Below are 18,072 nucleotides of genomic sequence, written 5' to 3'. Positions count from 1 at the left end.
GGTGCATCATGGAAGCATGGTTGAAATGCAGACACACACAGGTTATTTAAATCAATGCAAAGGTTTATTAGTGCAGCAAACAGAGAAGAACTTTCTTGTTAGAGTGATTCTACCTGACATAACATATTTATTTTTTCTTTTTTTTTACTGCTAATACACAGGAGGCACTGAAAGCTGTCAAAGGCATTCAACTTTAACAGTGCTACTCTAAATGCCCCCTATGGTCCTTGGCTACTCAAAAACAGAAAGAAAGAAGCCTACTGAACACAATGTACAGACGGGATTGTTCTCCTTTTAAGTAAGCCTTGATGAGGTAGAATTCAACTACCCCCCTCTTATGTGCTCCGAACTGTACGGCGCTTTCCAGACCTTCTCACAAAAGTGAGTAAATATTTGCCCTGGAGTACAACGGTTTCCTTTGAGAAAAAAAAAAGGGAAAGCAGCCTTATGCCCACTCCTGATCAGCGGCTTGCACTATTGTTGGCTTTAGGGTGCAGAGGTCCTCTGCTTGGATACAATTAAAACGCAGTGGCTCTGGCCGGGGGATTGGCCCGGGGCTCATTTCAGGGCCCTGAGCTGCTGAGGAATGCCAGTGTGAGCCTACAAACCTGGAAACCCACAACTGCACTCGCCCCCCCCTCAGGATGTGGGCAGGCAGGTTCTGGGCCAAGGGCCCTGCACACCCACACCTTCTGCATCCACCGCACACCCCCACACACATATACACCCACACACACATTCATTCATACATACACCTGATAGCTGTGCAGTGATTGGCAAGTCTGGAAGATGCACATTACTGTACGTATTGCACTCGAGGGGGTGTCCCTGGGTCAAAATAAGCCGTTGTGCAATACTGATTGAGTGGGGGGGGGGAGTGGGAGGTCAAAACTAGTTCCAAACTCAGTTGTTGCCAAACTACTAAACAACAAACATTCACCCTTTCAAAACCTTTGAGAAGAGTGACTACCCCACAACTGATCAAATGTAATATGTAAACACTAGTATTTAGTGGGGGTGGGGTGGGGGAGGGGATACTACCTACATTCCCAATTGGGAAATAATACTACAATAACTTTATATCTACAAAATCAAAAGTCATTACAACAATATCTGGAAGAAATGTATATAGAAGTAACACGACAGTGTAATAAATTGCATACTGAACCACCTAGTCCAATATCTAAAAATAAAACTAAAAAAACAACAACAACACTAAGGCTCATGCCGTTCTACTGGAGTACCAGGGGCATTCTGGCTAGGCCACCACTGATTTGTTAATGATTAAAAAGGGAAGAATATGTACTCCAGAGTTATAAAAAGGTCACTCCTCTATTCCCTCAATCCCACTCAAGAGCACCGACAAACGTGTCTTAACTTCGGAGATCGGCACACGAACGCCGGACCCTCCACGGCCACGAGAAAAACCTGTGTGGCGTAATAGCGGTCATACGCACTGGCACATTGGAGATTTGAATTTGGCAGAATTGTCTCGAGTGGAGTTTCCCCACAGCACGTTTGACCGCAGTCACGCCTATTCGCTCCATTAGGCGCCTAATTAGGTAGCCCTCCGTGTCGGAGTGGGGTTGACTTATGTGTGTGGGCTTAAACAACGCTATGAGCCTAATACAAAAAAAAGAAAAAAGAGAGGAATCCTTCCCCTTTCCTGTGGAAGACCATTTTGCCTTTTTCCACCACCTAGAGCCAGCGCTGGCCATTACCATCAGGTCAGAGTAAGCGTCTGTAATGCACTGCATTAATCAGCTTAGAGTTGATTATCCCGAGCAAAGCATACAACTGAGCCCCACAGCCTTCGATAAAACTACACAGTTTCAACACATTACTCTTATCCCCTCACAGAGTAGGAGGTGTAATCCTATACAACCATCACATGGATTCCCACTAAGCCCTGCGCTGTACAGCTTTCACATGGCTTTTCACCTCTATATGTTCCACGAAAAACAAAAACAAAAATTAAAAAGTAGCATTTTCTACAAAAAGATTTTTTTTTGTACTCATTTTTTGTTTGTTTGTCTAAACTATCCTACACCAAAATAAATACAGAATTGCATTGTCCTCCCAAAGTAAGCAGATTAAATGGAAGCAGCAACGGTGTTGACTTGGTGCAATACGAGTGCGTTTCTTTTTTTCGGTGTGTGTGGCCCACCTTGACCGCAAATAACTTTAGATTTCTTCAAAAGATGCATGAGAGACTGTTGGCAATACACCTGTGTAGTTGGCCGTTAGTCTTCCAAGTGACTAGAATCACTCATAACAGACAGTCACCAGCAGGTGGCTTTTTCCAGAAATATTACATGCACTACAGCAAAGACAAAAAAAAAAAAATTGACAAAGAATATCTAAAAGCTAACAAAAGTATCGAAGCACTTTCCAAAAAATATAATAAAAATAATAATAATAATGATAATAATAACAATAATATTATAATAAAAATAATTTCAGCTAGCTTCTGATTTCTGGCATGGCTCTGCCCCTGATCTGGTGAATCCACGCTTGGAGCTGTTCCAGCGCCGATCACTATCTGGCATCACTACAGCCGGCCACTAGGCACATGCAGCCTACCGTCTTTTCTTTTTACATTTCTGTAACTGTGTAGGGTTAGGCACACTGGCTAAGAGACTTTACACTGCCTTGATCTAGTTCAACGAAGCTCCTTCGGTGCTGATGATCTAATGGCATAGTTGTCTAAAGAAGCAGGGCGGACCCTGATCATTCTCAACAAAGTCCCTTCAACTAACAGACCACACATTCACACGCAACGATTGGTTTGATTGCTATCTCCGCTAATGTAAGATATAGTCCCTTAAAATGTGAGTCACATACAGAAAAACTAAGCATTGCAACGAGTACGGAATGAAATTAGTGGCTGGCCTATTTTCACAGGCTCTCTGATTGCTCTCCTTCCAAAGTGCTTCTTCTGGTCTGATTGCTGCTTCCCCAAAGTACACATGACCAAAAGATATACTTACAACAAGACAAAAACTAAAAAAAAGTACAGTGATTCACAAGCAAGCAATGCGGTAAAGTACTGTGGAGTACATGAGTAAATCCATAAAACATATCTTCTCGGGGAACAAGTCCACCATCTGTAGTTTGCGGGTTTGGTGACATGAGGTCCACAGGATCGTGTTCATTTTCATACAGTCTATGGGGCTGCTTGGCAGCGAGGGCATTTTTCTCTTTCTTCAGTGGAATGGACACCATCACAGGCAGCAAGTCAGTTCTTAAAACGTGTCTGTTCACATATGTGATTGAATTTCCTAGAGAGAGAGAGAGAGAGGAGCACACACACACACACACACACACACACACACACACACACACACACACACACACACACACACACAGGAAATATTACATTTATACAGAATTAAATAGAAACTGTTCATTCAGAGCTGGCTACAGCTGGTTTCAGTTACAAAATTAATTCTCAGCAGACTCTTAAAACTGCCAAGGCAATATGGGAACACCCTCTGCTGGTGAAATACACACATGGCAGGCAGAACCACTATGGAATATTATGAGCTAGTGCTTGCCAAACTGCATTTTCTTCACTTATATTACTGAAATGTACCACAGACATTAGCACAAGCAACATGGAACATTTTCAAAAACTGGAAGAATTTGCAGACAAAATCTCTTCTGCTTCTTCCAAAGCATGATGCCAAACTAATGTCTAAGCGGGTCATCATCTACTACTTTGACTGCCAATCTGAGCCAGTAAGCTGCGTGGTCTGAGACAAAAGCAAACAGCCAGAAATCAGCTACAGAACCTAACGCTGGTGGCATCCAAAACGAGTAACCAGCCTAAAACAAACACATGGTGATGACCTTCCTGCCTTAAAGAAACTATTGTGAAATGCACATTTTGAAATTACTCTCTCAATTAAAAGAACGGCAGTCTGCTAGAAGGGTGTTGTAGGGCGGCTGTAAGGTCAGAGGAAGCTTACGTGGCGTGGTGTGCTTTGACTTGTGTGCGGCAGTTACGTCCCCAGTAGCAGTCTGGCCGGGACGTCACCGTAGCTGTGAAAGCAGGAAAGGTGAGTGTTTTGTGTTCTTTATGCAGTCCAGTGTCATCCTCATAAACTGGACATCAATACTTGCACCAACATATCAATACATCTTTGAAATACAAATGATAACAGAAATACTACCATACAAGGTTAAAATTAAGTTATTCTCAAATGGAAAGAAAAATTAAATACATTTTTTTTTTTTTTAAATCACTCAACAGAATATAGGAAGTAAAACTGAGGCAAATAAATATCATGTATAACACTCTACAACAGCACTCTATATTTAAATCATGTAGTGTTCTTGTGATAGCTGAAACCCTTCCCTTGTGTTATTTAATGGCTTCCTCCCCTCGGGCATGTACTTAGCACCAACAACAGCGCGCGGTGACACCATCCCCACCCAGCGCGCGGCTGCAGCAGCAGCAGCAGACGGAGCCATGAGCCAGAATAAACCACCATTATTTACCTAGTCACTTTATACAACTGGGATTCCGGGGGGAGGAAGTGGGGAGGAGAAAGGAGGTCATCTGCTGCGTTGGGCATACGGGCAGACTCCTTGGCAGGAGATTTTTTGTATCACTTGCTAACCCCTAGCTTAAGGGGAGTGTGGGGGGGGGGGGGGGGGGGGGGGGCGACGGGACACACACACACACACACACTCACCTGGAAGCTCAGAGGAAGGGATGCTCTCCCTGAATTTGTAGGCCAGCTCCTTGAAGGCTCGCAGACCACAGCAGTAGCACACAACAGAACTGGTGTTGATGCGGAAATCTGCAGCCACAGCCACACACACACACACACAAAATATGTATTCATTATGTATTTACATGTTGTGGTATATGAATGACAGTGTGTTGCATGCTCTATGTCTGTGTGTGTACGCTGGGGTGGTATATGAAAGAGTGTGTTGTATGTCGTTGTGTGAGTGCGTGTGTGTGTGTATATGTGTGGTGGCAGGAAGAGCAGACTTCCTACCAGACAGATGGAAGACCCCCCGCTGTGCTGCCTGCAGCCCCTCCTGCAGCATCTCCTTCCACGACATACCTCTTGAGGACAGATAATTCTGCCAACAGAAACATGGCAATTAAGACGTGTGTGTGTGTGAGTGTGTGTGTGTGTATGTGAGAGAAAGTGTGATGAGGGGGGGGGGGGGGGCTGTATCCAGTTGGGTGAACATGATTAAATTATGGATTTACAAACAGCCGTTCTCAAACACAGCCGTGAAAAATGCTGTTGGTACCTGCAAGATTTCAGACTCGTAATTGTTGCTGTTCAGCACCCCATCGAGGCATTTGTCTGTGAGGTTGAGCTCTGCAGAGAGATGTGATTATTCACACACACACAATGGTGATCCATTACTGGAATACAATATTCAAGGGTCAACAGTCATGGGAATTATATGAAGATAAAGAGACAGTGAGCGAGAGAGAGAGAGAGAGAGAGAGAGAGAGAGGAAAAGAGCAAGAGAGAAGAGGAGGGGACAAAAAGGCTGACAGGTCCACTGCCCTGGACAGAGATAATTGGACGACTTGTGTGTGTGTGTGTGTGTGTGTGTGTGTACAGTTCTATCCGTGATGCTTACCACTGAAGCGCGCCAAGCAGCCGTGACAGCCGATGCGCTGGCAGCCCCAGTACATGTGGCAGAAGGGACGCTGACACACCATACCTGCGGAGCAAGACAATGGAATAAATAAAATAAATCACATAAAATGCCAAACAAGACTGCATTCGCTGACTGGCTGGTTGTCTTTGACTGACAGGTGAGGTGATCACTCACACTGCTGGGAGGAGACCTGTTGGCCGGAGAGCTCGCCACGGCGGTCCGGCATTGGCTGAAGGCAGCATGTGCAGATGACGTGGCTGCCTTGGGGAGGACACTTGAACTCTTGGAGTGCGGTGGCTACAGAGAGAGACAAGCACAGCCACAGCGTTAGTTGCTACAGATATGGAGGAGAAAACACAGCATGGTCACCCCCTACACCATACAAAACCAATGATATACAGTATTACACAAAGTTAGGTTTACAAAATGAACTAAAATACCCACAAGGACCCAGGTTCGAATCCGGCCTTCTCACGCCCCCTCCCCATCACTCTCCCCCAATCATGTATTGTCTACTATTCACTGCCCTGTCAATAAAGGCTAGAAAACCCCCAAAATAAATCTAAAAAAAAAAATAAAAAATCAATACTAAAAACCTGAATAAAATACATAAACACATTTCAGTGGTTTTGAGGACAAAATGAAAAGACTAGTTCTGTGATGTTAGTGATGTGGAACTGGTACAGACGTTCTTAAGCAAGGAAACAGAATCGTTTTCAGACCACAAACTGGCGACAGTATGAGCTCCCCGTATGAAGAAATGTAGCACTACAGACAGGCTCCAGAGAGAGGGAGGAAGAGAAAAAAAAGAGAGAGAGAGAGAAAGAAAGAAAGAGAGGGACAGAGAGAGCAGCACCTGGGGAGGCCTCTGCAGATGTAGAGGGCCCCTCTCCTGGGGGCTTCCCTGGCCCTTCATCTGGAGGCGGGCCGGCGATCCACGAGGCCTGGCTCATGTCCTTCCTGTAGCCGGGACACTGCCGACACGTCAGGAACGGTTGACTGTGGACACAGAACACAAAGGGACGTTGGTCTACCAGCGCCAGACTCTCTCATCAATCAGAACCAAGACCGACTGGAAAGCTGTGTAATGGTTTACCCCCATGTTATAACCCTAAAATGACACAATGAAGAAGTGAACACACAGTTCAAGATCAAAGACAGTTTATAAAGAACTGTAAATACTAAAGGGAAGACGTGAAAATTGAAATTGAAAACTGAAATATTTCAGCAAAATGACCAAGCATATTACCTGGGTTAACTGTAATTATCAGTGGGCTGGTGTTAGGTGTTAATTTGATGCTTTTTGAAGATTGTAGCTTTGCAGATGGCTATATGACGTAAATGGTGGTTACTATAATTATACAAACAGTTCCACATTGAACAGACTGAATTAACTCTTCAAAGATCACAGGGCATGAGGTTTTGATGTGTAAATCTGTTGACGTGTCTATTCTTTGTATGCGTGATCGGTTGTTCAGATATGACCGATACATGCAGGTAGGTTTTATGGTGTGTTGATGTGGTGGAATGTTGTAGGGTGGCTTGCCTCATGTCAGAGGTGTCGCTGTCGTTGTCGGAGAGCTCAAACAGGTAGTCGGAGCTGCCTTCCTCGTCTGAGAAGGAGCGCTCGATCTTTGGCTGCAGCATGTCCTGAGTGATCTTATTGCGCATGTCCATGCTCTGCAGGTCCTCCTCACTGCGACACTTCTCTGTGGTAGAGTAGCGTCACACACACACACACACACACACACACACACACACACACACACACACACACACACACACACACACACACACACACACACACACACACACACACACACACACACACACACACACACACACACACACACACAGAGAGAGAGAGAGAGTGAGAGAGAGAGAGAGAGAGAAAGCGAGAGAAAATATGTGTGGAGGTATGACTTCACTGACCTCATGATTGGATTATGATTCAAAGGGTAACGATTCAATTATAAAACGACTTTGACGAATCACCATGCATCTTATCCTTCATGGTTTTTTTTAAATTTATAAATACAAGCACTCAGATTTGAACAGTTTTTCCCTTTCCACTTTTTATTAAACAGCTGTTTTGAACTATTCGAATGAGTCCCATTACATAAAAAGCTGTAAGAGACTACCCAGCAGTAGGCCTATGTCGATATGTGCCCTAATTTCATTGATTCATCGTTGTTGATGATGGCTGGCAACATGAAAAGTAAATTATTTGTTTACATTAACTGTACTTAACCAGCATTACAAGACCGAGGTAATGTGTAATGTTACAGGTAGTATGTACTAGCAGTGTTATCCGTACATTTAACTCTACATTCATCATTATAACTACACGTCGCAGTGAAGTACGTTTTAACAATGCAACGATTATTGTCCCCAGCCCTAATTTGCAGAGATACAAATCCATAAAGGTAATCTGTGGTATGACCTGTATTCACCTGGATGCTGCTGCAGATAAGTCTCTTCCAGCTAACTGAGGGGCCTATGTGTGTGTGTGTGTGTGTGTGTGTGTGTGTGTATCCATCTTTCTCTGTGTGTGAGTGTGTGTATATTACCTGGGTGCTGCTGCAGGTAGGCCTCCACCAGGTTGTTGAGGATGTGGTTCTTGCGGATCCTCTCCACAGGGCAGCGGCAGGTGGGACAGAGGGAGGAGCGCTCCATCCAGCCAGAGTAGCAGGCAGCACAGAACGTGTGCATACAGGGTTGGAGACTGACACACACACACACACAAATTCAATGTAATATATGAATACAATTTCATAAACTATAGACAGCACAAAATATAGGGTTGGCGCCATATTTGGTGGAGACAACAGAGTTGCGTTTGGCGTGCCAGCCGCATGTCTGGCAAAACCATGGCCCGGTTTGACCGATTGTTGGCGCGAGGCATCAGACAGGGTTGAGACGGCACATGCTGCGGAGTGGCTGATCAAAGTGTGACATCTGCTGTGTGAATATCCCAATCTGCCTTCAGAACCAAAATTACAAACTAATTGGGATTCACAATGTTAAATGACCCACATATTGTTGCACTATGGAGATATCCATCCATCCATCCATCCATCCACCCACCCACCCACCCACCCACCCACACGGCAGACTGAAACAAAAGCACGCTAGTTAGAGGGGGAAATATCTCAATGCCGAACACAAGGTTAGAGCTGCACCAAAATGGTGATATGATGTGGCATAGCATGCCAGGTTAGCCACATCACATGCTTTAAATATTGTGTGGTGGGTAGGATTTTTCCAGCCACCTTCCTTTTTTATTCCACATTACTTTTTAGCAATTTTGTTTAGCAGTACACCTAGATCATTAATACTTTCAATATTCGGCTTCTCAGCAACCTGAGAGAGGTCTGGGTCATTTTCAGTCACTGGGAGGGTGTAGCAGCAAAGCCCCACACACAGGCAGCCCAGGAGGATGACAGTCACACCCGTGGACATTACTGTGTCTTACCTCACACAGTCGTGCAGCAGATCCTGGCAGATGATGCACGTGAGCGACTCCTCCATCTTGTCTGTTTTGGCCCCCTCGGCTCGCTCCTTCCCCGCCAGCTCCACCAGAGGCTGTTTCGGCAGGGCCGCCAACTCACTGCAGACCGAGGGCGGCAAAGACGACTCATCACCACCATCTAGATGTCCAAAAAAACAAATAGCGCAAGAGAGGAACAGAGAGTGAGTGAGTGAAACAGAAACTAACAGAATCCATCTTGAAGGAAAGTGAAACATCAAAGGAAAACAACACGATGATTTAAAAGTAAAAAAAAAAAAGTACTATGCGTGTGATATGCGTTTTCGGTGTGCTGGCATCTTCCTCATGGTGAGTCTAACCAAGTACCAGCCTGCTTACCAGTGGCAATTTTCCTCTTCTTTCTCTCCGGCTCGACACTCTCTCCTTCCCTCACAGAGCCTGGGCTGGCTTCATGGGTCCTGAGCATCTCCCTGAGGGTGAGAGGCCTGGCATGGGGGCCTGCGGCGTAGAGCAGCCCTGCAGCGGGGGTCTGTGAGGAGGAGGGGGAGGAGGACTCGGCACCACCAACCTCTAAGTGAGCAGTATCGCCTATACCTAGAGCATTGACGTGACAATACAGTGTGTAGTGTTATTTCACGTATAATGAAGACCTATGCTATTACTTAAGGCAGTGATGTTTAGTAAATGGAATGATTAATCACATGATGAAATCAGAAAAACAAAATGATGGGTTCCCCCCTTCCTATTGTGTTTAAAAGCGGCACAGGTAAGATCATGAAAACTGAATTTGCTTTAAAATGTCCCAACTGTTTGTTTACGCTCCAATTAAAATAAGCCACAACTATAATTTCCTGTTGATTCTCTCCTCTTCCTCACAATGTGCAATACTGAAAAGAAATGGAGATGAGGCTGTAGGAGACACAGAGAGAATGCCAAAAACACAAGGGAGAAACTCTATGGTGGAGGTAGCATCTGTACGGCAGGCCTGTGTGAATTTGGCAGGAAACGGAAAATTGCATTGGGACAACCTGTACGTCATGGCCCCTACCGTGAGGGTTCTGCACTGTGCCTGTTGTACCCTGGGGTCCTGAGGGCACGGAGGGGGAGTGGCAGTACAGGTGGGAGGTGGAGGAGGAGGTGGAGGGCTGGGGCTCCTCCTGGACTGGCTGCTGCGGAGCAGGAGACAGAGGAGTCACTGCTACTGTTGGGGGCTCTGGTGTGCTCTCTGCGCTCTTCTCCTGTCTGGGCTCTGCTGACCTTCCACTGTCTGTGAGAACACAACAACACAACAAATCAACAAACGTTAAAGACAATTTCACACTAGACATCATAAAATGATCTTGTAACTTTGAAATGGCCGTTGTTGAATACAGCGAACGACAGATAAAAAACAAAAACAAACCAATTGGGGATGTTTCCATTCACAACACCTCATGGCTTGAATTAAATCAAATTCAATATGACAGGAACATAAGTTTAAGTGAAAATTCCATACGGCCCAAACTAAATGAAAATGACTGAAAATCACACTTGCCATTTTGTGAAGGGGCTTGGTGGGGTGGTCTCATGGACTGAAAAATATATGCAATATCTGCAGGAGAAAAAAAAACAATCTGTAGTTACACGCTGGGAAGGCCACTGCATCATCACGATAAATAGCACAGAGCTCAACAGCAGTTGCTATAAAAATCTAGAATTAATTTTCTTTCATGTCACAGTTTCAAGAGGCAATTAAATAGAGTCACTGAATAGCTTAGTCATGTTTTAATGTTTTAAATGCATTAAATGATATACTTGTTAATAGCACCAACTCATTGCCAGGTGCTATTCACTCCATAGAAACTGATAACAAAACCAATTTAATTACACATTAGCTCAACAAGGAACTGGCGTTATGACTGTTTGAGTTGAGTGTTTTTTTTCCAATGTCTAGGAAAATTGCTATTTGTAAAGCATGCAAAAGCCACAATAAGCAAAGAACAACTCTGAATGCCCCTTGACAAGGACCAGATTTCTGGTTTAACAATACCACGAATAACAATAGTCACAGAAGACTAATTTCCTATTTAGTTGACTTCACATTTTGAGTAAATGTCAGGGCTGTTAGATGTCTTTCATTCGCAGAGCTGTATAATATGGGTCAATAAAATGTAGGACCCAAATAAACAAACAAAACAAAACAAAGGGCCCACGCTGAGGCCTGTCATACTCACTTTGCTCTGGTTCATTTTTCCGGTACACAAAGTAGATAACATCACCATTCTGTAGGTGGTGCATTTGTTTCTTCACCAACTTGGACATGTTGATCACTGTACCGTTTGTACTGTGGGGCAGGAAAATACTTCATTCATATCAACTTTACCCTGACGTTACAGCATCTCAGCAATGTATACAGGACTGTGTGGTACTGTTCAGGCTAAGCCTTATTTTAAAAGACAGGCAGATTGCAGAATTCTAGAAATTGACTAAGCCAATATGAATTCATGCATCAGTTAATAGTTCACAACCATAGTTTGGGATGGTGTTGATAAAGATATATATGGTTACTGAAACGTTTGCTAAAACATGAGCTCACCTCATATCCTCAAGCCAAACCTTCCCTGACCGCTCATCCTGCACAATTTTACAGTGATCCCCGGAGACCAGTTTGTTCGCAGGAAAGGACAGATCACAGCCTAAACAAACATGGATTAGTCTAGGTTCTGGCCAACAGGTGAAAGAAACCATATAACACAGACATAACACATTTATGTTGTGGTATGCCTAGCTGCATGGAGATAACAAACTAATAAAGAGATTCAAACAACACACACATAAATGTGAATACATTTTAACATATCCCCAAATATCCCAGCACAACAACTAGGGTTAGACATTGCTAAGTTTGACTTTTTTCCTGAGATAATGTGACTGTTTTTATTAGCATTAAGCGTGTGAAAGCAGTTGTAGTCTCAAGTGCTCCTGGTTTTTACATTAATTATTTAAGACGGAATGGGTCTGAAGGGGCACTAACTCATTCAACATGCCGTGCAGACAAATAAATTAAAGACCACTGGTTGGGAAGCAGACACAGATCTCGACATAAAGGGCCAGACTCAGACAGAGCCGGGGACATCTAACCTTTCCCTGGGCCAAACCCATACAAAAAAAACTGATTAATATTCTGCAAGCACGTTCTCAATAGACGCCTTTGTCATTACTGGGGGTGACGGTGGTGTGTGTGTGTTTGGGGGGGGGGGTCTAAGTTTACAGAACTAAAGAAGATATTGTGCATGAGATGAAATGATTATACAGGGCTCAAACAGACTCTCGCAGCCCATGTCTGCAGCGTCTTTTGTCATGTCAAAAGTAGATTACTGCTGCAAAGGAATGGCGAAGTTTGGATAGCAAATTACAATAGCATTCACCAGTATTTCAACAAACACAATTAATCGAACGGTAAACATTCCTCTTCTGCTCCTCGTTTAAACACCGTTGAGCTCCTGATGTGTTGTAATGATAGAAACACCAGAAGAAAGTAAAAGCGAATGCAAAGCCATAGGCAATCAAGATGGAGAAATGTAACTCACCCTTTCTTCGCCCGATGGTGCATTCTCGGTTGACAAGTAACACTTCAGACTCGCAACTTCGGTCTAAATTGATCAGCTTCCCCCAAGGTTGACTTCTAGACTGGGTTTCCATGTTTTTATGCTTTTGATAGCAATACACAAGCCTGTGATTAAAAGACCAGTGGTGTTACGGTTAGAGTCGTTCGAATGTTTCAGAAATACAGCTTTCGTTTCGCATTACAAGGGTGTAGCTTGCTAGTTGGCAAAAGAACGACAATAACAGCAAGTCCTGCCGAACCTCAGCTAGCCATCCTTAGCTCGCTAGTAAGCTCACTATGTTGACTGCTTTTATGATTCCTAAACCATGTTGAAGCCCAATTTGACTAATATCAAAAAACAAACAGTTTACGTACATATGCATCAGTTATGTCGAAAAAAAGCGACAGAGCCCAAAGTAAACTAACAAGCTATATGGCCACCAACATGCTAGCCAGGAAGTGCTTTGCTAGCTTGTAATTATCGCCACCAACAGTTATCTAACTCGCGTCGATGGATACCCGACATAAATGATCAAGCATGCATGAACATAACACAGTTTTTTTTAGGAAAACAAGTCTGTCTTGTCTCCTTTTATGTCGACGATTTCTCTTACCAGATACTATTCGGTCCTTCTGGTGGTGACAAAGTGGCTATGCTAGCTGGCTAATGTTAGTTGCCTTAAAAGCTAAACGTGGCTCCAGTGTTTCTGTGCTCTTTGCTAGGTCCACATCCACTGCAACACAAAATTAGTTAAATAGTTTGCAACATATGGATCGCAAAGTTATTTTTAAGTGAACGAAGGGAATTCGTTTGAAATAAAGGATCAAATCCGTTCTTCATTGCTGGCAAATATATCTGGTCAGCTATCTAGGTTAACCTAGGTTATTTTGTTTGGCGATGTTCTGCACCCTCAAGTCAGTGCTTGGCCCGAAGTCGAACACTTCCTGGCAACCAGAGGTATTTACAGACATCAGCTGATTGTGGAGGGGCGGAGGATGTGGACTGTGGGAACTGGAGGAAGGGGGCATGCTTGTCAATCGTCTGTGTGGGGTCATATTGATTTATTTTACATTTAGTAATAATAATGCAGTTTCATTGAATATAAATGCATTCATATTTCCTTGACTGTAGAACACCCCCCCCCCCCAGCAAACTAAAATTTAACACCAAAAAATACAAGCACTGGTTTCTGTTTGTAGTGCAGATTCTGACTGATAACCAAATCCTGTGTTTTTTTTTTGTTTTGCTTTAAAAGGATTTGGGGAGGTAACAATAACCTGAATGATGGACTGATGCTGTATCTCAGGTTAGCCAAGCCCTGAGCACAATCTTAAACGATCAGTCAGAAATTAATGTTGAGCTCTCATGGCGTATGCCACTTCGCCTCACCTTCCCTTACACCTACCTGTCAGCGCGAGATCAGAGGACACAAAGGCTTCCCGGGTCAAGTGTCACCACGAGACCCTGTCACACCACAGACGGCACTGATTTGCCATGGCAGTCCAGGAGTCATCTCCTCCCTACTTGTCTTACAGACTCAATGCAGCCCCCCCACCCTGAGGGGCCTGGACGTTTCTGCTCTGTCTGGCTCAGATAAGAGAGTGACAGGCTGTTTAATCTCATTGCCTGTCCGTTTGTGTGCGTTCCAAAATCTGCTGCAAGCACTGGATGTCATCACCATGAATGGAGTTGAATGACATACAGCAGGTGGAAGAGATGAGTCTCCACAACATGGGGGCCAGCTCAATCAGCTACATCAGTCTCTTTCGTGAAGAGCGGTTTCCGTGATGAATTTCATGTAGAGTAACATACATTTCTAACACTCTACTAAATATCAGTTGTGGCAGAGATAAAAAAAAAAATGTAATGGTATGTATGATATATATAAATGAAGATCAGATGCTGTAACTATTCAGACTGATCATATCACTCAGACATAGAGATTCAGTCTGGCAGCAGAATCTACATTTGTTTGCTTCACTGGACGAACCATTTGTCACTCTTTAGATACGGGCTATGTAATAGCATGGAGGTCTGAAGGTCACTAAACAATTTATTCACTCTGAACCTATATACCTTACAAGACTGAGTTTATTTACCACACATGACATTCAGCTGTGCATAGAGCTGCGTTTCAATGCCTTTCATGCGTAAAATGTTAGAATGTTATTTTGCTTCCCATGGTATGTTATACTGTCATTTTAACAACAATTATACCATGAATGTATTGGTATTGGTGAGGCGAGTGTGTGATTATCTAATCTGAGAGTCCTCAAACAGGCTTTACACTTCATGCCTCACATAACGTAGCGTCTGAGGACAGAGGTGAATTCTGTGCTACTTATGGACATTGTGTCATGCTTTATCTTGTGTAATCCTGTGACACAGCTGTAGGATAATTAAAAACTCATTTTGTAACGTTTGAGAAAATTCACCTCAGCTTTAGGTGGCTGTCAAAGCATGCTGTAAAGGAATTACTCTGGTCTCTAAGACCACCATAAGCTCTGTAAAGACAAACAAAACGACAGCCTAAGGCCAACCAATCAGGACATGGCGTGCCTGTTAATTGTGTCCAAGCTGAGGCAGCCCTGTAGTGTGCATGCAAATGGAGGAGATTACTAAAAGGATGGGATGTTTTTGTTTGGTTGTTGAGTTTCAATACGGATAATGTCCATCTAAACTGGCCATGCATTTCAGGAGTACATACCTTTACACTCTGAAATAAGAAAACTGGTGAAACCGTGCTGTCATTGACCTACCTGCCAACTGTTTGAGGAACTCACAATTTAGTTGCTGAGAACCCGAGAACTTAGGTGAAATAATGTCATACAATGTACATTGTACAGAGATTATCACACATTTAGATCATACTAGATTCAACTTTGTTGAATTGTCATTGTGCAGAGTACAATGAACATCTGATCAGAAGTGCAAGAAGTAACATTACCTACAGAACAAGTAGATCAAATAAATCTATATGTATTAGAGTGCATGCAAGTATATACAGTGCAATGGAGTTGCTATGAGTACTGTACTGTGCATAATATGTACATAGGTAGTGAAGTGATGGTAAGAGTTAATACAATATTTTACAGTACAGTTTATGTATATAGGTTGTTTCATTTATGTTCATCGCTGTCATATCACCTTTTGTTTTCCATGCTTGGGGTGTCAGCTGGCTAAGTTCACGAGTTGATGCTTTAACCAGTTTCCTTCATTTATGATCCCCTAAGGTTCTATATCACTGTCACATTTACAAAGTAAACTTAAATCAGCATTTTAATGATAAATTAATGAAGTAAGAGTGTTCTAACATTTATGCTTTGTGAGGCCAGAAAGCTGTCCGCTTTGCTGACTAGCCGCTGCTGTGATGGTGATTGTGCTTGGAGAACAGTTCAGAATGTACATAAAATATTGTAATAATAAGTATATATATAAGTGTAACAATACAAGAATTTAAAACAACACAAAGGTTTCTGGTCGGTCCTGCGTTACTGGGAAAGCTGCTGGAGGATTCTGCCAGGATGCAAAACAGTAATAAAAGAATGTGGCAGCGATGATATCGCTGACACATAAGGGAATAATAACAGATTCCAAGAGCCAACAGATATGAGGCCTGTTCAGGTGGCGGGATAGCATGCTAGCAGGCACATCATGCAGCGCTAAACATCACTCAAAGTTGAACTAGCTAATATTTAAATTACTTTAATGTCCTTAATGGTTATGAGTTTAAGAGGATCAGTAGCTCTGACAGTGTCTGTGGGGATGGCAAAACCCGGTTTTCACAAACAGCATGCTGGATCACACTCATTACTCAGGGTGAAAGGTCAGGTAAGGGTTAGGTAAGGGAGGTCAGGTAGGTCAGGTAAGGGAGTCCCTTGGCTTTTTAATTTGCTGGGGTTTTGGTGGGCTTAAATAATTAGCAACAAAACCTACATGTAAATTGATGTCTGATGAGACAATAATAACCCAGCCTTCTTGGGTTGTAATAGAATTAGTGAATGATTCCTTAGTGAAGTGCTAATTTCTGATATTCCTATTTCTCCCTGACAGAGTGGCCAGGGTGAAAGCTGATGAGTCTACGGTCCTTTCCAATGTGTTGATTCATGCTTGTTAAGGGTGGGCCTGAACACATACACAGGCGCACATATCCCCCCCACACAAATGCTCTGTTATTCATTAACATTAAATACACACAAACCCACAAATGAACTCAACGCACACCCACACTTGCGTGTTTATCACTGCTGCATATTTCGGCTACCTATATAAAACAAAAAACATAAATAATTATGCAACCATAAAAAAAAACTTTTAAGGAAATCAGTGAGAAAGATTAGCAGTGTTTTATGAAAAGGCCGAATTTTGTTTGCTGTTAAATATAATCTCAGCCAATCTATGTCTAATTAGTTCACTCATCAAGCATTAGCGCTCTGTTATTATGAGGTAGGAACAAAAACCCATGAGCATTTTGCCAGCTTTACCACTAGGGGTAGCACTTGCTCTTTCTATGAGTCACCACTCTGGTCAAACGCTCCAACAACCCACCACACAAAGCCATGTTTAAAGCACCTCTACAGTTATTACCATCAATGCAGATCTACTCTCGCAAAAATCTTGCAGGAAAACATGTACAGAGTGTACATATAACATAAAAAGGCAATTACCTTAGTGCATGTATACCAATTTGTTACCACAAGGAGTGATTTGAATTGTGTTCGTGGCCTATGGGCAAATGAGCACAACGCATAAGCAATGAATTTAATGTCAGTCAAGGAGAAGCAACGGTGTGTTGTGTGTGCATTCGACCTGACTGTAATAAAGATTGACTACAAGGTGATTGCATTGTAATTACTCTACTAATAAGATTTGCTGGATATTTCTCATGTAAAATGGCCACAATTCAGTATCTAGTATTAATATGAAGACACAGACAGTAATGAATTTACTGAAATAACACTCAACTGCCACACGATACTAATCAATTTATTTGGAATCATGCATTGATACAGGGCATTCAGTGAAAAATTAGATGTATAAAGCGTAAAGAGCTCAAATTGTATGCATGCACCGGCCTAGAGGACACCGTTTAGTATAGTGCTTTAGCAAGCTTATGGTTCATGCATTAGAATTGCATTATCCAAACCATGGATATTGGGTCCAATTTGTGTTAAATTCCCGTTAATTATACAATATGTAATTCATATGTACAATGACATAAAAGAATGGGCTAAATTACATACAGTTTCACAAAAAGTGAAATAATCATATTATATTGATAAAGTGGATGTATTCATATTTTACTAAACATTGTTTGAAACTCAAAAACGTACACATTGGTATTCATTTCGTGGA

The 18,072-nt window shown here is 42.9% G+C and overlaps 1 protein-coding gene across 1 annotated transcript; it reads right to left on the bottom strand.

Moving 5' to 3' along the window:
* Positions 1-45: 45 nt before the first annotated feature.
* chfr (checkpoint with forkhead and ring finger domains, E3 ubiquitin protein ligase) lies at positions 46-13,672 on the bottom strand. Its single transcript, XM_012815985.3, has 18 exons — positions 13,331-13,672; positions 12,700-12,842; positions 11,706-11,805; positions 11,344-11,453; positions 10,665-10,721; positions 10,179-10,397; positions 9,509-9,724; positions 9,116-9,290; positions 8,211-8,365; positions 7,187-7,349; positions 6,497-6,639; positions 5,815-5,937; positions 5,620-5,703; positions 5,278-5,348; positions 5,013-5,100; positions 4,701-4,808; positions 3,972-4,044; positions 46-3,281 (listed from the first exon to the last, which is right to left on the bottom strand). The coding sequence occupies exons 2-18, from the start codon at positions 12,809-12,811 to the stop codon at positions 3,239-3,241; spliced, it is 2,040 nt and encodes a 679-aa protein (XP_012671439.1). The 5' UTR covers positions 12,812-12,842; positions 13,331-13,672; the 3' UTR covers positions 46-3,238.
* Between the last annotated feature and the right edge of the window lie 4,400 nt (positions 13,673-18,072).

This window comes from Clupea harengus, chromosome 7, assembly GCF_900700415.2.
Source record: "Clupea harengus chromosome 7, Ch_v2.0.2, whole genome shotgun sequence".
NCBI lineage: Eukaryota > Metazoa > Chordata > Actinopteri > Clupeiformes > Clupeidae > Clupea > Clupea harengus.
Note: the sequence above shows the minus strand (reverse complement) of the source record. Positions and strands in the feature narration are given on the sequence as shown.

What these genes read in the sequence shown, in the direction of transcription:
- chfr (XM_012815985.3), bottom strand. Translation starts at nt 12,811, where the DNA reads ATGGAAACCCAGTCTAGAAGTCAACCTTGGGGGAAGCTGATCAATTTA. An exon ending in ACAGGTCTCCTCCCAGCAGT is followed by an intron (nt 5,704 to 5,814) that starts GTGAGTGATCAC and finishes CTTGCTCCGCAG; the next exon opens with GTATGGTGTGTCAGCGTCCC. An exon ending in CTGCTTGGCGCGCTTCAGTG is followed by an intron (nt 5,349 to 5,619) that starts GTAAGCATCACG and finishes ATCTCTCTGCAG; the next exon opens with AGCTCAACCTCACAGACAAA.